At 42.5% G+C, this 22,246-nt stretch overlaps 1 protein-coding gene across 1 annotated transcript in view; it reads right to left on the reverse strand.

The window, feature by feature from the left end:
• Nucleotides 1-17,162, reverse strand: part of LOC146195818 (uncharacterized) — a 95,138-nt gene extending 77,976 nt beyond the window's left edge. The window contains exons 1-2 of the mRNA XM_084596871.1: nt 14,897-17,162; nt 14,272-14,290 (exon numbers count right to left, since the gene is read on the reverse strand). Of these exons, the coding sequence (XP_084452997.1) occupies nt 14,272-14,290; nt 14,897-17,162 (2,285 nt within the window). The remainder of the gene's footprint in view (nt 1-14,271; nt 14,291-14,896) is intronic.
• Nucleotides 17,163-22,246: the final 5,084 nt, after the last annotated feature.

Consider the following 22,246-nt stretch of genomic DNA (forward strand, 5'->3'; position numbering starts at 1 on the left):
ACTGAACCTATTTACCACTATATCATGTACTTCAGAACGTTTATCAGAGTGCACATGTCACATGTCTATTCTGCGGCCCATTCAAAGAAACACAGAACAAAATAGCAGGATAGCGTAAGGAAATAGCGTTACCAATCACACCACACGACAACAAAGGCAGCATGACACTGTCGCAACTTTCCGCCACTGGCGACTTCGGATCGGATCGGACTGACCTATCGGTGGCTTTTCTGGCTTTTTTTTAGTGCCGCTTCCTAAACGTATTTCGGTTTCGAATGGCAGTTCGGGCGATAATTTTTTTTAAAGGCATCCTACAGTCTGCTTTTAGGGCCATAATTAGGCACAAAGCTGGCAGGCCGAGGGAACAAAAACCAGTACCGCTGGTTCCCAGCGCCCCAGTGCTATACCTGATTATGGGCCCAGTATGACACTGTAGACTGGGCGTATTGGGACGCGGCATACTTTCACACGCCGCACTGGTGGCACTGGTCGCCCGGAGAGAAAAAAGAACGCCTCGGATAAGAAGTACAAGCTAAAAATTAACGAGGCACCTCAACTACGTTAAAAAAACTAAAAAATATGGAAAAGATTGGCAAAAAAAAAACCTCCAGAACTATCTCGCTTTTCCGTAGCTTTCTACGCTAACCACTCGGCCAGGCCGCAATATTTTTTTCTAAAATGATATTTATTACCCGTGGTTATGTACAGAAACTGTTATGTACAAAGACCATTTACAAAGCACTCGGCCGTTGCGGAGTTGCACAAAAGAAAACACAACTAAAAGGCAGGCAAAGGTAAACACCGTGTGACAGCGAAAACCAATCAGGTTGAAAGTCACTTTCATCATAAATATCCTTCAGGTGCAGCAGCAGTCTGCTTAAATTCAGTCTAGGGGGTTCAGCGTTGCGATCCAACATGCGTGTCTTCCACAAGCTATGAAGTCAAATAAGAAAAAAAAAACATGTCATATGGCTCGTAAACAGATTGTGTAGCAGCAAGATACCGCACACTGTATGAATTTAGAACGAAGTCTTTGATTAGAGTTCTATGCAGCAAGTTCCAAAAGAGAATTGCGTCTTTGCAAATAATGAAAGAGTGCTCAATTGTATCAGGCACATAACACAGAGGGAAGTTTACAGAAGATACAAAACTATGTTTCCTATAGAGCCATGTGTAATTTAAAGAAACATTTTTCGTGCAAGGAGAAAATCTGCACTTTACGCACCATCTTTAACACATCATGACCCTTACGACCAAAGTATAAAGAACGGTACAGTGGTGGCGGAAAAAGCATTGCTATCAATTCCTTTTACGGTATCTTGCCCGAAACAGAATATAAATACTCATTCGAGAATCGTACTGTCAAAAACCTCCCCGAAGCATAAGCGTCCTGCATAAATCCTAGTAACTGTGGGCGATCACTAAATTCTGAAGAAGCCACTAAGTCCGGAAGCAGATTCATGAAATTAACTTGTAGGAATGCTCTAATAATTGGATGTGAAACATAACTAAAAAAGAAGAAACGGGCAACTAACCGCCTTACATCTGGATGCACTAAGCCAAGCCCCCCTGCACAAACAGGTCTGGGTAGGTTATCACGGCGATTTGGTTCAAAATTTAATGACCAAATAAAAGGCGCAAATATTCGGTGAAAACGCTGGATGTAATGTCTAGCACAGTGGAGTACCTGAGGCTGAGATACGTTTTGGCGACAAAACTTTATTTCGGCCAGGCCGAAAACTGGGCATGCTCTAAAAATTTTTGCATGTTATCTCAAGATTGCATTCCTAAGATTGGGACTTTCAAAGCATTTTTTTATGTGTACAGGCCCATTGCTGCAGCTCAATTACAACTTCTTCGCCATTCGAGCTTTCTGCCTGCTCCCATGACTTGCAAATAATGTTCTGGATGCCTATGCGCACTATTTTGTGCAGTGGAACCTTTTTACCATGTCGAGTTTGGCATTACTGGCAAAGTTGGCACCGCCGGCTGTTCGGTGGTGCTCTGCTACCATGGGCGTAATTTTCGCTGAACATGGAGCTATAGCACAAGCCTTCAAGGAAAAAAGTGCGGCCAAGCTTCAATACCAGCAAGCGTAGCAGCGACAACACTATTTTGCTGGTAACTAAGTCTTATTTGTATGTAAACATTTTGGGAAGCGATGCGATGACCGAGGGCTCGGCAAATCTATAGAAGGAGCTAGAAAGCTTGAGAAACACGCAAAATATGCATTGCAAATGATGTATGTTTTTTTTTTCTCTCATGGAACTACTCTCTTCCTTGTATCCTTTTGAGTGATTACTTTCTAAACATAGCATGTGTGAAAGGAAATGTAATCGCACATTTCCATCAAATGATCAATTCATTGCTTAGTTTTGAATTCAATCATTTCAGGCCACCTTCCTGTCCTGTAGTAATGCAAGGGCATGTAGCATTCATTGGTTGGTTTGGTTTGTTGGTTTGTGGGGTTTAACGTCCCAAAGCGACTCAGGCTATGAGAGACGCCGTAGTGGAGGACTCCGGAAATTTCGACCACCTGGGGTTCTTTAACGTGCACTGACATCGCACAGCACACGGGCGCCTTGCTTTTCGCCTCCATCGAAAAGCTGCCGCCGAGGCCGGGATTCGATCCCGCGTCCTTGGGAACAGTAGTCGAGCGCCCTAACCACTGCGCCACCCCGGCGGGGTGTAGCATTCATTAAACTGTTTTAAAAATACGTTGTTTTTCGTTGTGTGTACGTCCTCCAAAATTATCAAGCAGTAGTAGTAATGCACTTGTAGTGATCGTTGATAATATTTTTTTTCTATATTGAACTGCTCAGGTTGCAGTGTTTCAAGTTGAAACACACCGTGTTCTCTCAATGAGTTGTCGCAATGACCTAGAAAATAAACATCATACTTTCCATTGACTTTTAACATTCTTTGCTCACACATTACCAGTTCACAAAAAAAAAAAACAACTTTGATTTTCAAACAAGAAAAAATAATGTGAAATGTCAATTGAAAATCTGGTTTAAGGCTGTTGCTAAAACACAGAAGATATTGAATGTCTGCTGAGTTCCTTTCTACTCATTAGGAGAACATTAAGACCAAACCATAAACTCAAAACCCATTTTCATAAGGATGTCCAGGGCATTATTTATTTATTTATTTATTTATATACCCTAAAAACCCAAGTGGGCATTACATAGGGGGGGGGGGGGGGGAGCGGCATAAAAACAGCATAATACATATCCTTCACGCGTAGCAATTAACAAAAAATGCACTTAAGAATTATACATAACGTACAGATCGAAGTAAACAGCACTACATTCACTAGTGGATACATTGGTGTTCTGTAATTAACAAAAATGCACTTAAGAATTATACACAACATAGAGACCGACGTACACAGCACTACATTTACTAGTGGATACATAGGTGTGCAGGGAACAGCACGTAACGCTTGAGAAGACAATAGTGGAAACAATACAACGGTGTTTACAGACAACCAAGGTGTCCTGAAAGTTTTATTTGAAATTGTGATAAAGAAGTTTCAGTAGCTATAGCACTCGGCATTGAGTTCCACCTTTCTATAGGTATTATATTGGTCTTGCGAATATTCGCTGTACTTTGTAGAGATTATCAGTCTGGGATGAAATATGATGGGCAGGAGCGATGCGATTAGCTGCAAATGGGCAGTCACCATGATATAAGCAATGAAAGAACGATAGACGGGAGAACTTGCGTCGGTGAACCTGGCAGCTTTATTTTGGACAGACTCAAGACGGTTAATTAATGACAGACTACTTGGATTCCATATTATGGAGGCATATACTCTAGAGCTGACCTTATGGGAGTAGTGTACGCGTGAAATTTTGTCTCGGAGTTGGCAAGGTGTAAACGACGTTTAATGAGTCCCAGTTTTCGAAATGCTTTATTCGCGATATAATCTATATGGGCGCTCCAGCCTAAATCAGAACTGAAAAAAAAACACCAAGGTACTTGCAGCAATCTGTTCTTTCCACTAAACTGCCATTAATCGTGTAAACATTAGAAGGCGTATTATTGCGCGTGGAAAAGGTCAGTAGCTTGCTTTTTTATATTAATTTTTATCTGCCACATGTGACACCACTCATTTAGATGCATTAAGTAAATCTGTAGGATAACTACATCAGTGGGGTCAGCTGTCTTTCTATAAATTACACAATCATCAGCGAAGAGTCTTACGCTAGATGATATATTAAACGCTATGTCATTAATATAAATTAAAAATAGCAGAGGCCCTAAAACTGATCCTTGTGGAACTCCGGTTATGACGCGTGAACTGTTAGACGAATACTCTAATTTTAACCCGTTGGAAGTGATTTCTTAAGAATTCTTCGATCCATCGGGTGATGTCCCGTTGCAGCTGAAGGTTATTAACTTTTTTCATTTATCTTTTATGGGGAACGCGGTCAAAAGCTTTTGAAAAATCTATAAATATGGCGTCAGTATATATTAATTCGTGTACCGATTCATAAAGATCTGTTACGAGCTCGAATAATTCTGTTTGACAAGGTTTCTTTTGCCTAAAGCCATGCTGGTTGTCAATAAGCAAGTTGTTGTTGTTTAGATGAGCCATTATGTGCGAGTAAAGAATATGTTCAAGTAGTTTGCAACAAATCGAGGTTAATGATACGGCGCGATAATTTTCCGCAGATTTGCTGTCACCGGATTTAAAAACTGGGCTGACGTTTGCTGTTTTCCAGTCATCTAGAATGCATCCGGTATCTAAAGACTGCTGAAATATGAAAGTTACTATGGTAGCAGGCACGTGTGTTGTAAGTATTAGAAGTTTAGTGTTGATACCGTCTGGACCAGGGCTGCAATTAAGTGACAATCGCTCAATAGCACGGGAAACACCAGCTACGTTAATGACGACCGGTTCTGATGGATGAAGAACTAATGGCCTCAGAGGTTCAAGAAAATTAAAAGGCACTAATTCGGTAGTAAAGATTTCTGTAAAGTGCTTGTTAAATAAATCAGGCGTTGCCTCTGGAGCCACCACAAGTCCGCCCAAATCTTTCAATACAGGAATCTCGTGGCTATTCTTGGGGATAATTACTTGCCAAAATTTCGCATGGTTGCTTCTGAGCAAACTCGGTAATGTATGGTTGAAAAAGTTGTTTTTAGCCTCCTTAATAGCGACTGCAGTTATAGCTGATACGGCTTTGCACTTCTTCCAGGCGTCGTCGGAATTAATTTATTGTCACAGAAGCCAGTGAAACTGGTTCAGCAGGTTTACTTAGGATTAAGTAAAAGCACCGGCAAGATCAGGCACGGAACCGACTGGCGGGTGAGCACCGAGAGCGAAGAAGACGAGCGCGTGCCAGTCTCCCGAGCTTGCCACATGGCGGCGCCAGTACGATGATATTGCGGCATTGCCCCTCCCGGTGGAAAAGGCATCGTCCCGATGCCGAGTGGCGAGGTTTAGGATAACCATAGTCGGCGAGGATGCGCGTTCACATCAAGTAGTCAAAGGAAGCAAAGAAAAAAAAAACACATGTAGCTTGACCTAGCGGGAGTAGAAGGGCTTCATCCTGGCGACATGTACGACTTCTGATTGTGCTTGCCGTCGGAATGAGCGAACAGTTCCTTGCGGGGTCACTTCGTAGGTGACGTCGCTGAATTGCGTTGTACTTCGTACGGGCCGAAGTAGCGTCGCAGAAGCTTCTCGGAGCGACCCCGCTGGCGAACAGGTGTCCACACCCAAACCTGATCGCCAGGGTTGTAAATTACCTCCCTGTGACGAAGGTTATACCGTCGAGCATCTTTACCTTGCTGTGTCCGGACTCTCAGTCTAGCCAGCTGGCGAGCGGCCTCGGCATGCTGGACGAATTGGTCGGCACCGGCAATCGATGGTTGGGCAACATCTGGCAGTAGCATTGCATCCAGCATGGTAACAGCTTAGCGACCGTACACCAAACGAAACGGTGTAAAGCGGGTCGTTTCCTGGACGGCGGTGTTATAAGCAAATGTTGCATACGGTAGTATTGGTCCCAGTTCTTATGATCTTCGTTGACGTACACAGAAAGCATATCGGTGATGGTCTCATTGAGTCGCTCAGTAAGGCCATTCGTCTGAGGGTGGTAAGCTGTTGTTCTGCGATGACAAGTGCCACTGAGCCGCATCACTTCCTTGGTTAGAGCTGAAGTAAATGCCGTGCCTCTGTCAGTTAAAACGATCGCAGGGGCACCGTGACGAAGGACCAGATTAAAGATGAAAAAGTTCGCAATATCAGTAGACGTGCCGCTGGGAAGAGCTTTCGTCTCACAATAGCGGGTTAAATAATCTGTGGCGTCTATAATGTACCTGCTGCCCGATGATGACGTAGGAAATGGCCCGAGCAAGTCCATACCGACTTGGTGAAAAGGTACTCGCGGAGGAACAATAGGCTGCAGCATGCTGGCCGGCTTGACAGGTGGTATCTGCCGACGTTGGCAAGCGCTGAACCATAGCGGCAAGCTTGGGCCAGTAGTACTTTTGTCGTATTCGTGCCAAGGTGCGCGAAAAACCGAGATGTCCGGCAGAAAGCTCGTCGTGCACACTAAACACGAAATGCACGAGATGGAGGTTATTCTGGAATGCGACGCCTTTATAAGTACGCCTAGCAAAATGCAAACTCCGTCAAAACGGAGCGCGAGGTCCACAAAACCTCGTAACGCCTCCCGCCGACAAACGACGGAGCGCAGTCGTGGAATCAGGACGATTGCAGTTCGTTACATACGGAGGTGATACGGTGTTTTCAACGGCATTTTGTGAGCGGAGTATAAAAACGCCGGCAGCTATATGAATACAAAGAAAAATGCATGGAAAATGCGGTCGAGTCGCTCATTCCGCTATATCCTTCTTTACCCTGGATTAATGTAAGTGGAAGTTGGATTTTGATACGGATTCAAGCCGTCAACAAAGTCATCCGCTGGCGTCAAGCCGGCGTCGCCATGGCCGCCATGGCTTCGCCCATGCACAGCTGCGAGAACGTAGCTGCGATAGTGCGCGATCGTTTTATTTGTGCGCTGTTTGATGGTGTACTCGGCGCCTCGTGAGTGTTTCAAGTAAGCACAACTGCTGAACGGTTTTTGTGATATGGCCATCCCTTAATTCATGCCAAGGTCCGAACATACTTTCGTAGCATGTGTATTCTTTCCCGACACTGTTGTAGTGATGCTACAGAATTTCGCTCTACAATACATAGCATTGCAAGCATGCCACGATGGGACTGTGTTTTTTCCTAAAGACCAGACGTATCAGGCGTTAGCGTCGCTTCCTTTTACGTTAGGAAGCGCCAAGCGCTAGCTGCTTTAGAATGTGTTTGCTATCGGTGACAGATAATGTTGAACGAATTTCAGCTTGCCTTGAATGCAAACCGTTTATATGCGCATTGGGTTTTCGGTTTTAAGAAAATGTACTTCGCACTAGTTTTGAACTAGGCTATACTCACGTGCAACTTCTGGCAGTATCAACATCGCGCAGCACGAACGATATACTGAACCGCTCTTTACGCGATAATTTACGCGACTTCATGGTTGGGCAAGGTTTCACACTGTTCCTCTTCTCTTCTTTCACAAATCATGTACACGCATGAAAGCAATAAAACGTTTCCTTACACTTTTTCGTGCATATCTCACTCGCCAGACTACTATGTAATCAACTGGGAAAACGCTTTATTTTTTTTTTTATTTTTTTAATTTTCATATGGGGAATATTTTTGTACACTGCTGAAGAAATGACAAAGTATTTCCGAGTCATTGTGACTTGCTTCCAATTTTCCTTGCGGCTGAGAGTAATCTTATCTGCATTGCAATTACACACCATCTGCTGTGTGGAAAGTGGAATCAATTGCTGTGTGTGTGTGTGTGCGTGCGCGTGCGTGCGTGCGTTTGTGTGTGTGTGTGGGGGGGGGGGAGGGGGGTGAGATGCGACTGTTCAAGCATCTCACATTTGATGCTGCTCACTTCTGGTGTTTTCAATATAGACGCGCGAGACAAATCATTGTGAAGTTAATTATATGAGAGCAATACAACACTGGCTGGGACTCAAGTTTTATCATCAACCTAAAGAAGCCCACTGCATTGCAAAGGACTGGCCTATATGCCTTCAGTTAACCTGGTCCTGTGCCAGCTACAGTCTCCTTATCTCATCTGTTCACTTGAATATTTGCTTGCCTTTTCTGGGAGTCCAGCCTTTCACGCTTATGGACCATCTTGCCTTCGCATTACATGCCCTGCCCATTTCTTAAATTCAACTACATCGTATATGCTCCCCGACTCACTCTGCTTTCTTACTATATCCTAATGTTGCGCCTATCCTTTTCCTTCCCGTTCCTCACTGCATAGTCATCAATTTAGGTTGAATGCATTTGCGTTAGCCTTCATTTTACTACCTCATAGGTGAATAGTTGTAAGATACTTCTGTTAAATACCTTCCTCTTCAGGAATACTCGTTAACTTCTATTCATAATCTGAGAGCCACTGTGAGATGCGCCGCACCTTATTCTTGTTCAAGATATTTTTCTTTTGTGGTGTGGATCTGATCTGTCACCACTACCTGCCTTAACTAGATGTATGCCCTTATCACTTCCAAGGCTTCGGTACCTATCCTAAGCTGTTGCTACCTTCCGAGGCTGCTTAACATTAGTTTTCTGCTTATATAATTTTAGACCCACTGTCCTCCTTAGCCTGCCTCAGGACTATTTTGTAATGTGACCATATTCTATGGACTTCAAAGTGCGACTGGGAGCTGAGGAGTAGAAGCAGTCAGATTATTTAGATGTCTCACATTTATTCCATCCACGAAAAAGCTATTTGTTCTTTTATCGAACTCATGAAATCCTTGCTGAACCTTCACAACATCTGAACATACATATTTTCTTTAGCACCTCTGTCGCCAACACCGCAATGAACCTTCAAACCTCAAACAGGTCACTGTGAAGCACTCTCAATAAATGCAGCCGAGGGATATTAGAGTATGACTATGGATCTTGGGCGGACAATTCAAGTAAAGTGAACTACAACATCAGCCTTTGAGTCACAAGCAGACCAATGTTTTGAGAGGCAACGTTGGTGTGATGCTGCAGCACTGATGGACTTCGTGTGGACAAGTTACGGAGGCGAGGTTTTTTACACGCTTTGTATAGCACCCAAAAAGTAAAAAAGAAGGAAAGGATTTGTGGTGATTATCACAATGCCTTTTCAAAAGAGATGGTTCAAAAAGCCAGTTGCTTATCAAAGCTTCGTTCGAGAAAGCTAAAGAGGGACAAAATATCATCGAGCAGGCAAGTTGTTAAATGCCAAGGCTCTGGGCTGTGAAAGCAAAACTGCCATGCCTAAACTGGGATGTGTGGTCTCTACTATGAACACTATCATTCTAAACAATTCATCCCTTAAGTTACAAAGGCAATGTCAGTGAAATGCACATTTTTAAGGTATTCTCCTTAACTTTTATTCTAAGCTCTTTTGAACCCAGATCTCTGGATACCGCTCGTAAACACATGGTAAATACTATTGAAGGAAGCGTGCTACTATGCCCACCTCCTTATTGGAATTTTATTATTCTAATTATAGAGTATTATAGTGACTGTGCAGCCTCTACTATAAATATCTTTCAGTAACTTTGTATATGATTCTACAGACTGGCTCCATAATGCCTGCTGGAATGCTGAGGTTTCAACTGAATCAAATGCTTTATCAAAATCCGTGAAGGTTGTATGTAAGGGCAGGTTATGTTGTGTACATTTCTCCATCACATACTTGGCCGACTGGACATGTAATCTTGTTAAGTAGCCTGGTCCTTCGGGTGATTTCGGGTTTTCCTGGTTCTGTTAGCAGTTATTCTAGTAAATACAATGGACAGTAAGCAGGTCGGTCTGTAGTCATTCTAGTACTTGATGTCCCCCTTCTGATGCATTGCGATAATGCAAGCATTTTTCCAAGATTGCAGTGTGCTTGAAGTTTTTGGGCATTGCATATACAATGTGACCGGTTTTTCAAGCAAAATCTGCTCATCATCTTTCAGTAGATCTGCATTTAGTCAATCTTCATCAGCTACTTTCCCCTTTCGCATTACCTTTCTTTCTTTTTTTATCTGCAGAATGTCCAATTACTCTGTATGGTTGCTGCCATCATTACTGCTCCGGTAATGAAGAACGAAGAAGGAACAAAGAAACACAGTCTGCGTTTCTTCTTCGTTCTTTGTATTTCGTCTCATTCCCAGCGCTGTTCTTTAGGTATGCAATACCAACTAACCTGACATCTCGCTCTTGCGAGGTGCAAAGTGTCCGACATAAGAAAGTATAATATGAAGAAAATCAAGCGTGTTTTCGTCTCAGAATACCTTGCGCTTTCAAGACTATGACACCTGCACGCAAATAAGCGTATTACGTACTGCTCTGCACGAAATAACGAAGTGCCGCGGCCACTTTAACAATTTCGGCATCAAGACACCGTGTCCACATTTGTGGACGCGAAACTTTGAAAGTCCACTGAAGAACCTTTTCAATGTCTAAGATAACGAAATCTGGCATATAACATCTACATTCCCTTATTGACACCTTCATTACAAGAAATAGTATTATTAGGCATCGGTTTAGAAAGAGGCATGCAATAATTAGAGCTACTGATTTGTCCTGGCGTAAAAAGCTGCGACGTTCATCTTTGCTTGCTGTTTAGAAAAACATTTCACTGTAGCAACAAGATATGGCGCCATGTACTCGACAGGGTGGGTCCAAAGCTTACGGGTGCCAAATTCAAAGGCAGAAATTCGCGCTCCATGGAAAGATATAGGGAAATTTGGGTCGCGTCCACATATGTGGACCTAGCGCCTGAAGGGGTTAAACAACAGCCTATTGGGGCCCTGTGACCCAGGTATTTTTCATTAATAAGCACAGCAATGCTTGCAAACAAAACTGCCACTGTGGTACCGAGGTTTATATTATAGTGTGTGAGGGCTTTTAAGGCTTTTTGTATTTGCGTAGGAAAGTAAAACAGACTGAATTACATGGCTGTTCCTCTGTGAAAGTGCCATCATACCATTCATTGCACTGTGCACAATATTTTTGTGAACCCATGAACTGTGAGGCACATTGAGTCCTTCAGCTCACACTCCCTGGTTCCCAAATCACTTTTTCTTACGTTAAAATAGTTAGCAGTAAGTCACCACTGCAAGGTTTAGCAGCTCATTTGCTAGTCATTACACAAAATGAATTAAGCTACCCGCTTCGATTGTAACCATTCTGTTATAGCCTTATCCTGCAATGCTAACGTAACAGTCTGCATAGGTGCAAAGCAGAGCAGTGAATCTGTGAATGCAAACAACAAATCCAATCCAAGCAGGAAAAGGAGGAATTCAGATTAAGTTACATGTGACCTCAGTGTCAACAAGTCAGATGTTACATCCATGCCTGAGAGCTTTCAGAATGGATCAACATCAGCATTATAGAACCAATAACCATGTGATAATGCTTAACACGATGAAAAGATAAGGTAATTAATCTTTGCAAATGTGATACGAGACCATGTACAGTGGTGACCATACAACAAATGTGAACTGATATGTGCACCAGACAGCCCAGTTGATCACTGTGTAAGGTGCAAACAAATTTAGATGAGCAGCAAATGCAACAAGGACTAAAGAAATCTGTAATGCATCCTACATTGTTTAAAAACATAAGGTTCGCACATGCCCACCATAGATATCACTCAGCAGGCAAGTAATTGTGGGCGTCACGGCAAAATTAAAGCAGCAAATAGGCAACTACATGTGCATAGACATCTGATTTTGATGGCATTGGAAATATCTCAATTAGTGCACCTTGGCAAAGAAATGCAGCTGAATAGTTACTCAATACCAATAAAATTGAGTTGGCATGTAGTCTGGTAAGAGTAGAGCTGTCAAAGACAAGTACGGGATGTAATGTGTGCAACTCCATAACAGCATTATGTCAGTATAAAGCCTACATCACATCATTTGTCTAAGCAGTTGTCAATGAACTTAACTCATCCAAGTTATGCAGGAAGAAAGCAGATTGTAATTACAATAACTTTCTAATTTTTTTCTTTCTTTTTAACCCATTATGTTTGTATGCTCAATGTGCCTTAGGTACACCAAAGAGTCTATATCATGAGGCACAGTTGCATATGGTGTGCCTTTTTTCATAAGCATAACCTGCCGCTGTACTGTACTTTTTATTTTATTTTTTGCATGGCATCAAATTAATTTTTTTTTTTCTAAAAAGACCCGATGTGGTGATAAAGTGTTTAGCCCATCACATACAAAAGTTATGTTCACTCGACCGAAACAGGAAGGTACTCTCGAACTGACAGCTGCCGTGAAAGTACGCAGGTACTTTCACAGTTTACACAGTACCGTCGAGCATCCATATCAGCACAAAGCGCAAACCGCAGAGTAGTGGCAAGTAGCTCGAAAGCCGTGCAGCAAACGTCGTTTTGTGTACAATGCCGTTTTCGAAGGGCTCGGCGCACGCACGGCATTTTTCAAGCACAGCACACGCACGAACCAACAGACCGTAACTGAAAAGAATGTAAAACTGTAAAGAGAGATGTGAGTGTGTTTGGGGGGGCAGCTGGAAGCACTGATGCAGTTACTGAGCTAAAAGACAGTGCAGAGTAAGCACCACTACCACCTCAAAAATTTGCTTCAGGCCCCAACAAAGGGTAATTTTTCTTATAATGCAGCCTACATTTTGAAACCTCACTGCAGTGGTTGTGACTCATGCGAAATTGTTCCCACTCTATTTTATTCACTTGACTGCTGTGAGAAGTAGCATAAAAAGGCATTGCACCTGTCTAAAATAGGCTTTGCTTCCCTTTTCTTCATGCCATTTCGCTATTATATCATGGTGCTATCCCTATGCAAATCGGAGCAGCAGAGGACAGTCGCCATTACTGCGCCGGCAACAACACTCTTATAGTCAACCAGCTCAAACACTGACTTTGGCTACACATGCACTTATGGCAGCACTCATGCCTTCAACTTCTCTGGGCTCTCGCATGTTATACACCTGTGGAATAATCTTCCAAACCACACTGCCTTGCACCACAAACATGTAACTTTACTTTATCATCTAGCAAAACATTTCTTTGACAACTGCACTTAACAATTTTACATCGGTATTCATGAGTTGTAACTTTTGTTGTCCCTAGCTTTTTTTTTTCTTCCATTTTTCATGTTGTAGCTGGCTTGCTTGCTTTTTCCATTTCTATAGATATTAGCTAGATATGCTTGTTTTTTACTGCCTGGATACTTTCATGTATCTTTTCTTACATTAAATATTTTGTTCCATGATCCACTGTTCTTCCTGCTTGGCTGTAACTGTTGGCATGCAGTAACTAATATTTTCTTAAAATAATCTTGTTTATTTTGTGTGGAATTTGCTGTACTTTTCTTATGGCACTGATTTATGCATACAGTATATCTATATTGCGTCCCCCTCTTACCAATGCCTTCCCAAAGGCCTGTAAAGTATTGTAAATAAATAAATAACTGAATAGTTATGACAGAACAAATTGAAATAGCAGCAAAAATAACGCAAAATGAGCAGATTGGTGAGCAGGCAGTTGACCAATGGATTAAAATACAAAACAAATGGCAGTATTATAACTGAAGGCTATGACAGCTTTAACACTTGCATTTCAAGAAAATACAAAACAGAATGAGGTGCTTTGTCACACTGAGATGCACAGCCACGAAAGAAGAGAATGTTCATTAGGGCAATGACATACCCATAATTGAGGCACTTGCAAAACTCAGCATCTTTCAATATTTTGGAAAACAATAAAAAAGCTGTTCAAATGGCTGTTCCAAAGGAGGACGATGAGGATACAGCTTTACACATGCACTGTTTGCTTCTGCTATTTGCCAAGGTTGCCCTATGCAATGAAACAAAAATAAAATCACACATATAAAAATGGGTGTTCAAAAACCAATGCACTAACTTTTACCTCAAACACATTTTTTTTCTCAAAATATCTCAAATGCACACGGAATGTAACTGCATGTTTGCCAGGCATACGGTAATTTTCAGAACAATCTCGGTCAACTTGCTTGGCTTAATGTCACTGGCCAAGGGCATGCATGCTTTGTGAAGAAACCCATGTGGTCGAAATTTCTAGCAACACTTTGGCGTCCCCCATGGCCTCAGTGGCTTTGGGACGTTAAGCCCAATAAAATAAAACCAAACCAACTTTCTTTGTACCAGCAGCTATGTCCTCATAGGACGAATGACATTCTCACCTTCCTGAAATATGAATCCCTGAAGCACAAAAGGAAAACCAGATAATGCCAAGACAGGACTGTAAGGAGGATAGGAAAGTGAATGCAGCCAGATTTGGAAACCGCTTTTTTTGTTATTCTGCTTTGAAGATGGGCTTTATCATTTGTGTCAGTACCATGAAGGAAGAAGCTAGTGCTAAAAGGCATGCATAAGCTTGTTGATAGGTCTCGGAATGCAGAATAGTTTGACAAATTTCCTTGGAAATTACCATGGGTCCACCAGATATGTGGCTGCAATATTTGTGAGTTTCATAAATATGGATATGAATATGAATGGCCTTCAAGAAAAAAGATGAGAGGCATTACTCTTTGAACACCCTTTGTACATGCAAGTACTGTATAGTCAATGCCATGCATAAGTTAAGAGACAGGTAAAATATCAAGCACAATCACTCTGATTGGTTAATGAAAGCATACCTAGGCATGACATATCTTTGCTTGTACAAATAAAGAGGTTCAAAAAATTCTTCAAGATGTTTCAAATCTTCAATTATAACATTATGGTCTGTGTTTTCAACAACAAAAGAGTGAAAATGGTCATCGAAGCATCTCGTGTTCAAGACGCAGGCAAAAGCAAACAACTTACTCTCACAAAATGCTATCAGTTGCACATGGGCAAACTGAGGAAGATCATCCTGAGGCACGAGCAATGGGACTACACAGCCAACATCAATTTTCCTTCTAGACATTGTCAGTGAAGTAACACAATAAACGCTCTTGCCTTCTAGACCTACATCTTGCAGTCTGTCCTTTAAGAGGTCAGGCAGTGTATGAGGCTGTGCATCTTTGCAGCCAACAGTTTGGATTGACTCAAGTGGCTGAGTAAGGGAGTACATTGCCTGCATTTGGTGTCGCTTGCTCAACGTTCCACATATGTTCTTAAAATTTCGTGCATTTCGAGCCGCAGACTTAAAAAATTGGTGTTTTGCCTCAAAACGCATGCATGAAAGCTTGGACAATGGGCCATGCACGGAGAGCAGTCTTGGGTAGTGGACAAGATAGTGCATTTTTGGAATTATACTTACACTTGGAAAGGTGTTCTTAAATTTCCAGTAAAAGTCCTCAACCTGTGCCTTCAAATAGCCAATTGTGCTGATACATACTTTTGGTGCGACAACAATGTCAATTACTGAACGTAGAGCAAGGTACACCAAATAAGCTGCGTTGTCTTTTGGAATTTCACTGCCAACTATGAGAGAGAAAAAACGGAAAAAGCAGAGTTTCTCAGCGGCTGAACCTTTCATGGTTGCATTCCCAGACACTGCTTCTTTTGAGAGAGGAGGTAGTCTCGATTTTTTGTCTGCACCTTGGAAGGGGAATGATCTCAGTTTGTCATTTAGCTGAGTGAGAGTGATTACTTTGCTGGTTATGAGATGACTAATAACATGTTTCATAACGAAGGGTATTACACCTTCATACATGTCATGCATGACATCAGGGGGAAAGCCTTGTGTGACATCAAATGATTTCAGTTCAGTAAGGCAGCTTTTGTTGTTGATTCCATATATCTTTGACAAATTGGGATCAGTCTTCATGAGCTCGATATGCCGTGCATGCATTTCTCTTGTTCGGAAAGTAAATTCCTCTTCATGCCATTTGTTATTGATCTCCTCTCTAGTTGCCATACAGTACCGACAAATGGAACCTGACGAAAAGCACTCACTAAACCCACCAATCTGGTGACTTGATAAATTATCACCACATACATATAAAAGTGAGCCCTTCACCATTTCTCCATTTAGCTCTACCCCACTTGTTTCTAGCTTTTGCAAGTCAGTAAGGAGAGGCTGGAAGATTTTATGAAGCCCAAATTTCTTCACAAGTGATGTTTTTGCGAGAAGAACTAGATACTTTTCACTTAGCTGCGAGCGGAATTTTGGTGATGAGTTCAGAACTGTCAAATATCCAGAAAGAACTTTATGTTTTCCGCGCTTACTCCCTAGGGGGTTGCAGACTTCAAACTCATCAAAGTAAAGTTGAAGAGCCAATAGCTTTTCATGGCCAGCATTTTTAAATACACTGTGGTGTTTAAAGTAGGCTCCATCATGAACATCTTCAAGTAAGTTTGAGCATTGAGCTTCCCTTTCTTCAAATAAGTTGTGAACTCCTGCTATAGCCTTGATAGTCTCCATGATTGGCACATATTCGTAGGTTTCAGATGCTTCATCTGAACAACGTATTGTTTTGGGAGCTACAAAGTTGTACATGCTTTTCCAACAGTTCTCTCGGCTCCTTTTTGTCCTCAGTACTTCTAGTTTGGAAGTGTCGACTGAGCTCAATGTGTTTTTAAATTCAGCTGTAAAATCAATCACATCATTGGCTATTTCATTGACTGCGTTTTCAGATAGGTGTCTACCTTCTTGCCACTTCAACAGTAGTGAAGATAGTCTTTTGACGTACTGATCACTTGGGTCAGCTGCACCAGCATCATCAATGTCAGCACGGTCATCTATCTGATGAGCTCGCCCAGTAGCAGGTCCTTCTCTTTCACCTTGTGGTTGAGTGAGCTGTCGGCTGTCAGGTAGTGCAGTGCTGCTGCTTCCTGATGCATCCTGGTCATCTATCTGATGAGCTCGACTCGTAGAAGCTCCTTCTCTTTCATCTTGTGGTTGAGTGAGCTCTAGGCTATCAGAAGGTGCAGTACTGCTGCTCCCCGATGCAAAGAGGTGTCCATGATGGCGGCTGACATGCTTCCGAAATGAGCTGTACAGTCTGTAAGTGTTCATGCAACCTTCCAAGTTGCAATGCCAGTCACTTTCTGTGCCATGCCATGTGCAATAATGGCGCAGCAGTGCAGGTAAAGAAGGGGTCCTTTGGTGACACCGCGTGCACTGGTATGTGGTGACCTCCATCTGAGATAATTAAACACACAATGACGAAATGATCATCTGTTTTCAAAGCGGCTACGTCAGATTGAGTGCTTGTAATTAAAAGTCACTGCATACACTAGCACTTGCAAAAATGCAAATATTATGAACGACATCAACAAAAACTAGCTTTGAAGTTCATGCTCTCTTGGCAATGTTTACGTTGCATCTTGGCTCCACATCTGTCTCTTCTTGAAAGAAAAAGGACAAATTTTTATCTGTGGTGGCTGCGAGATATCTTTATTGAGTTGTGCTTAAGCTTCTTGTAGACATTAGTGATATGGTAATTTTACTTTTCTACCTTTCACTGTAATAAACCCCAAACAACAAAAGATGATGTGAACGTATTAGTAGTGTGAAAAGTAAAATAGATGGGGCTCTTGAAACAAAAACAGTGAATATATGATCTGTGTTGTTAGCACATGCTGCTAAGCACTGCAAATGAGCAATACATTTTGCAAAGTACAGATAAACTACAAGATTGGTCAAATATTTAGGGAAATCCCCGAAGGTGGAGTAGATTTGTAATAAGAGAGAAATTACTCATTGACATCCACCAAAGCACAGCCAAACGGCTACAAAGGAAAGCTATACAGCTTTCTCAGAAACTTCGTAGTTAAAGAAAATTTGTCCTGGTTCGGGGATCGAATCCGGGACCATCGGCTTTCCAGGGCAGTCGCTCTACCAACAGAGCTAACCAGGACGGTCTGCAGATCAGATGGCAGGGCGAGAGTGAACTGATCTATAACTCGAAGTGGGTTTGAGTTCGAAGTTTCTGTGAAAGCTCTTTGTAGCCGTTTGGCTGCGCTTTGGTGGATGTTAATGAGTAATTTCTCTCTTATTACAAACTACAAGATTCTTTTTCATATGAACAAGTTAAGTATGTGTTAAACTGCTTACTTCAAATTTCTTCTCCCCATGGTACAACATAAAAAATTCATGCCAACTGATGGCATACATATACCTAACCATTATTTTTAACAATGAATAGATGTGTGCTAAAAAGTATGGATACTTTATGCATTTGCTAAACAGCTAGCACTGCATATGGCATTCTGAGCAGTCGAACCCAATGTGACTACCCAAAAAAAATGGTTGGAACGTCGTGATGTTTTAGACTGCATGGACATATTTTCGCAGATCGTGCCGCATTCGATGGTGTGTCCAACAGCTGTTTATGCAGCTCAAAGTTATCAGTCTCAGCCCCCCCCCCGCCCCTCCCCCTCAAACGGCGGGGGCGCCCAGGCCCATAGGGCCAGAAGCAGACAGCCTAGATGGCAGGGATGAAGGGGAGAAATTTGATACACCAATTCCGGCGGCCTGCATGCGAGAAACACGATGGCAATAGATCACATGCATGCATGCGACCAGACAAAGCTGCATTTCTTTAAACTCAATGGCTTTCAGCCATGGATGTGCAGGTGACCACTTGTGGACCAGTGGAAGTGGTGCACGGGACGCCTTGAAACGGAGGGGGGGGGGGGGATCGACTGCTGCAGCAGTTCCGGCACCAGGCGCCGGCGCCGTTCGCTTGTCCTGCAGATCGTCCATCAGTGCAGGCAGAGCTAGAGTTTCACCGATGCTGGCTTCAAAAAAATAGACGCTCTCTTCCTCCTTTTCTCGCGAGCGTTCTGTTCCCACACTACTCTCGCGTTTCTTTCGCCTTCAGAAACAAAAGTCTGCATCCAACCTCCGCGGCTTTTAAACATGCAAAACTGATATCTTGTCATGGATCGCGCGACCTTTCATTCTTATGTGGGCGTGGGCCTCCGAAAATAGCTTCGCGGGCACCCATTTGAGAAAAGCTTCTGTGTAACTTATAGTTGCAGAATTACGTCATTCAAGTTAACATGCAGGTGAACCTATGACACATTGTAAAGAAGGTAACAATGCGCCGACACAATTGACGATGGAGGTTTTTGGGTTCTTCTCCGATCAGCTGTCGCGTGCACTTTTAACACAAGCTGCCTTTGTCGGACCCGGTCTTGTGCTTCGACACTCGATCGCCTTTCGCCACCGGTCACCGTTTCCAGTACTCCGGTAATAAACCCCTCTTCAACATAATACATACCGGCTATCGGGAACTCACTTGAATGGAGCTTCGAAAAATGACATTAGTTCATATAAAATTGAACAAATCTGACCGACCAGGGTCTGAACCAAAACCTTGAGGTGCACGATATCGATCAGGACAGACATGCGAGAGAGAGGTGTATCCGAACGGAGAGGACCTTGACTTTGTCCAATGTATGTAGTACGTTTTATTATACCAACAGCTGGTACCGACAACGATCGAAATACGACGCTCGGAGCAGGGTGAAACGCTCTCGCTCGGTGCATTTTGGGCTCCCTGGGCGCTGCCATATCAAAAAGTTTCTACCGAGAGTGAGATATTGCATCTATACTTGGACTCATTCTGAATGACTGCACTGCACGCCAAAATTAGTGGCAGGCGCTAAATGGCGCTGCCCGTTGCAAACTGGAACTGAATCTCTAAGCGGCAATTACAGCGCCTTTCTCTTCTTCACTAAATATTTGCAACATTCTTAATTGAAAGGTGTGTGGCATTCAAAAGAAGAGTGAGAAAAACAATTCAAAGCTCAACTTGCTGACTGATATTTTTCACAAACCTAGGTTGGTTTTCAGATTTTGAGTTTTGATTTCGCATGGAGATTCCCCTGGCAGCAGGCGGCGCCGCTTTAGAGTCTGCCACTTTTGGCGCGCAGTCATTTAGAGCGAGGTATAGGCTGAACCGCGGTCAGCACGTATCACTTCCATTGTGTTGTTTATTAGCGCGACTACGAATCTCCACTCGAGGCATAGAGTTTATACACAACTCGAGGTATGGCAGACAGACTTGTCTGCCTTGTCGTGCTCCCGACAGGGGAGAGGAAGAAAATACAGCTGGAAACGGGCTCTTACGAAGAGTTGCTAAGCTCTTTGTCACCATTTGCCGCCTTCACCGACGACACTTTGGTAAGTGGCTTTGCATCGCATCTATGACATTACCATTACTATTAAAGCCCGTTTGAACGAGTCGGAACTTTCCCGCCGTTAAAGTTTTGTACATTTGCTTTGTCCTCGCTTAGCTACTTCGTACTAGTTCGCAAATACGAATTATCGAACGTTGGAATCATTAAAGTTAGCTCAAAATTCCTGAAAACTGTAGAAGAGTTAAGTAAAGATGTGTTTGTATAAGCCGTTTCACTGAAAGTTGGATGGATGGATGATGGATGATAGTGGCTCTGCCCTTTGTATCGGGCGGCAGCTTGCGCCGCCTAGCCAAAAAATTAAAAGAAATATATTTATCTCTTCCCTATTTTTAGCTTCTAATTCGCCTGTATCTGCCCCCCTCCCTTTTTTTTCCCCTCTTTATTCTCTTGACTTTTTCCACCAATCCTCTAACCTCTTTTTTGTTATCAAAACACGTTCCTCATCCATTCGTCCATCTTCCCCAGCAAATCCCAGCGCTCTCTCCAGTAACTATCGTAGTTCTCAGGGTGGTTGTTTTCGCGCCGAAAATGAACCCCGCGAAGTTTACAAATTATCACGTGGTGTGTCGCTGTTACTCGACCGAAAGAAATCGGCTACACAAAGCTTTTAAGAATAAACTACACCAAGGTCATAACCGCTTTGCGATGAGCGCGGACGTATCATTATGCAGGATTCGCCGTTTTGAACTGCGAAAAGGTCTCCGTAGCGTTGTCGCGGTCCACGAATACTCATCTATCGCAGAACCACTGCTCCATTGTACCACCGCTTGTTTATTCGTTGCGGCTTTGAGCAATCAATTTTCTTTAGCAAGGGCACTTACATGCGACGCGGGAACTCATAATCACGTGATAATTTTTTAATGTTTTTATTTTATTTTAGGCGAAAAGGAACTACTACTGTTTGCCTACTTAATTGCCCTGTTTAGCTCTATGGCGTAATCAGACTAATATTTCGGAGGGGATATACGTCGCCGATCGAGAAAAAAAATGACGAAAAAGGGCTGAATGGAGGCCGGGGACAGCAGTATGCAGTGCTAGAATTTTCGTGGTCACCAAACCACATACCCCCCCACCCCTGCCGCGCGCCTGCCGCTCCCCTGCTGTAGCTTGCAATAACCAAACGCAGAATCGACTTGCTCCTGCTTTAGAACACTGAAGTTGCTTTCATAAAACATTTGAAACTGAATTTTGGAACTTGTGCCTTTCACTTTGAACAAAATTGCACTGAATTTAAGGACAAATTTATAGCTGCCACATTAAAAATGTTTGTAGATCTGGGTGAGATAACTGCTTATAATTCTGTCCCCATTGTCCGAAAGTTTGACAAGTGTAGCTTCACAATGCATAAATTTTCATTCAGTGCAGCTGATTGTTTTCAAGCAGCTGATTATTTGAAATACCTTGTATTCCGCCTCTTAAAAACAACCTGAACAGAATCGAACCTGGGTCATTAATTGTGGCCATAAGGCTGAACCATCTCCACTGGAGCCATATAAAAAAAAAAAAAAAAAAAAAAAAACGAGATGCTTTGCAATGCATCATATTAATTAAATATTAATGATTGTTTTGTAAATTATTATTTAGTGCATGCATTTATTCACTTAACTCTTTGGGGTTGCAATAAAGAAACCATGATGTCAGAAGGTTCACTGTAACAGGATGCAGCACTGCAGCCAGTCCATGATTACATTGCATCACTGCTTGGCATTGAATTTTCGAGTAAATATATTGAATATCCTGACAATTAAGGCCACATGAACAGATTGAAAAGAGCACTACAGTTTCAATCCTTATTGTTGATGTCTATACATGCATTACATTGCTGTAGGACAAATATTTTATTATTTTGTAGAAAGGGGACCTAATCAGCTGTTTATGCACTGACTACAATGAATGCAGATACAAATCTATGATGAAGAACTTGATGACTACATCGACCTTGAACAACAAGCAGTACCAAATAAGGCAAAACTGAAGCTGGTGAAAAGGGTGGTGCCGGCAACAGATGTGAGTATTTTACTGAGACTATTGATGGTGGTCTTGCTCAGAATTCACCTTTACATTTTATACTTGCAA

Source organism: Amblyomma maculatum, chromosome 3 (assembly GCF_055883805.1).
Source record: "Amblyomma maculatum isolate TAMU_Amacu chromosome 3, ASM5588380v1, whole genome shotgun sequence".
Taxonomy (NCBI): domain Eukaryota; kingdom Metazoa; phylum Arthropoda; class Arachnida; order Ixodida; family Ixodidae; genus Amblyomma; species Amblyomma maculatum.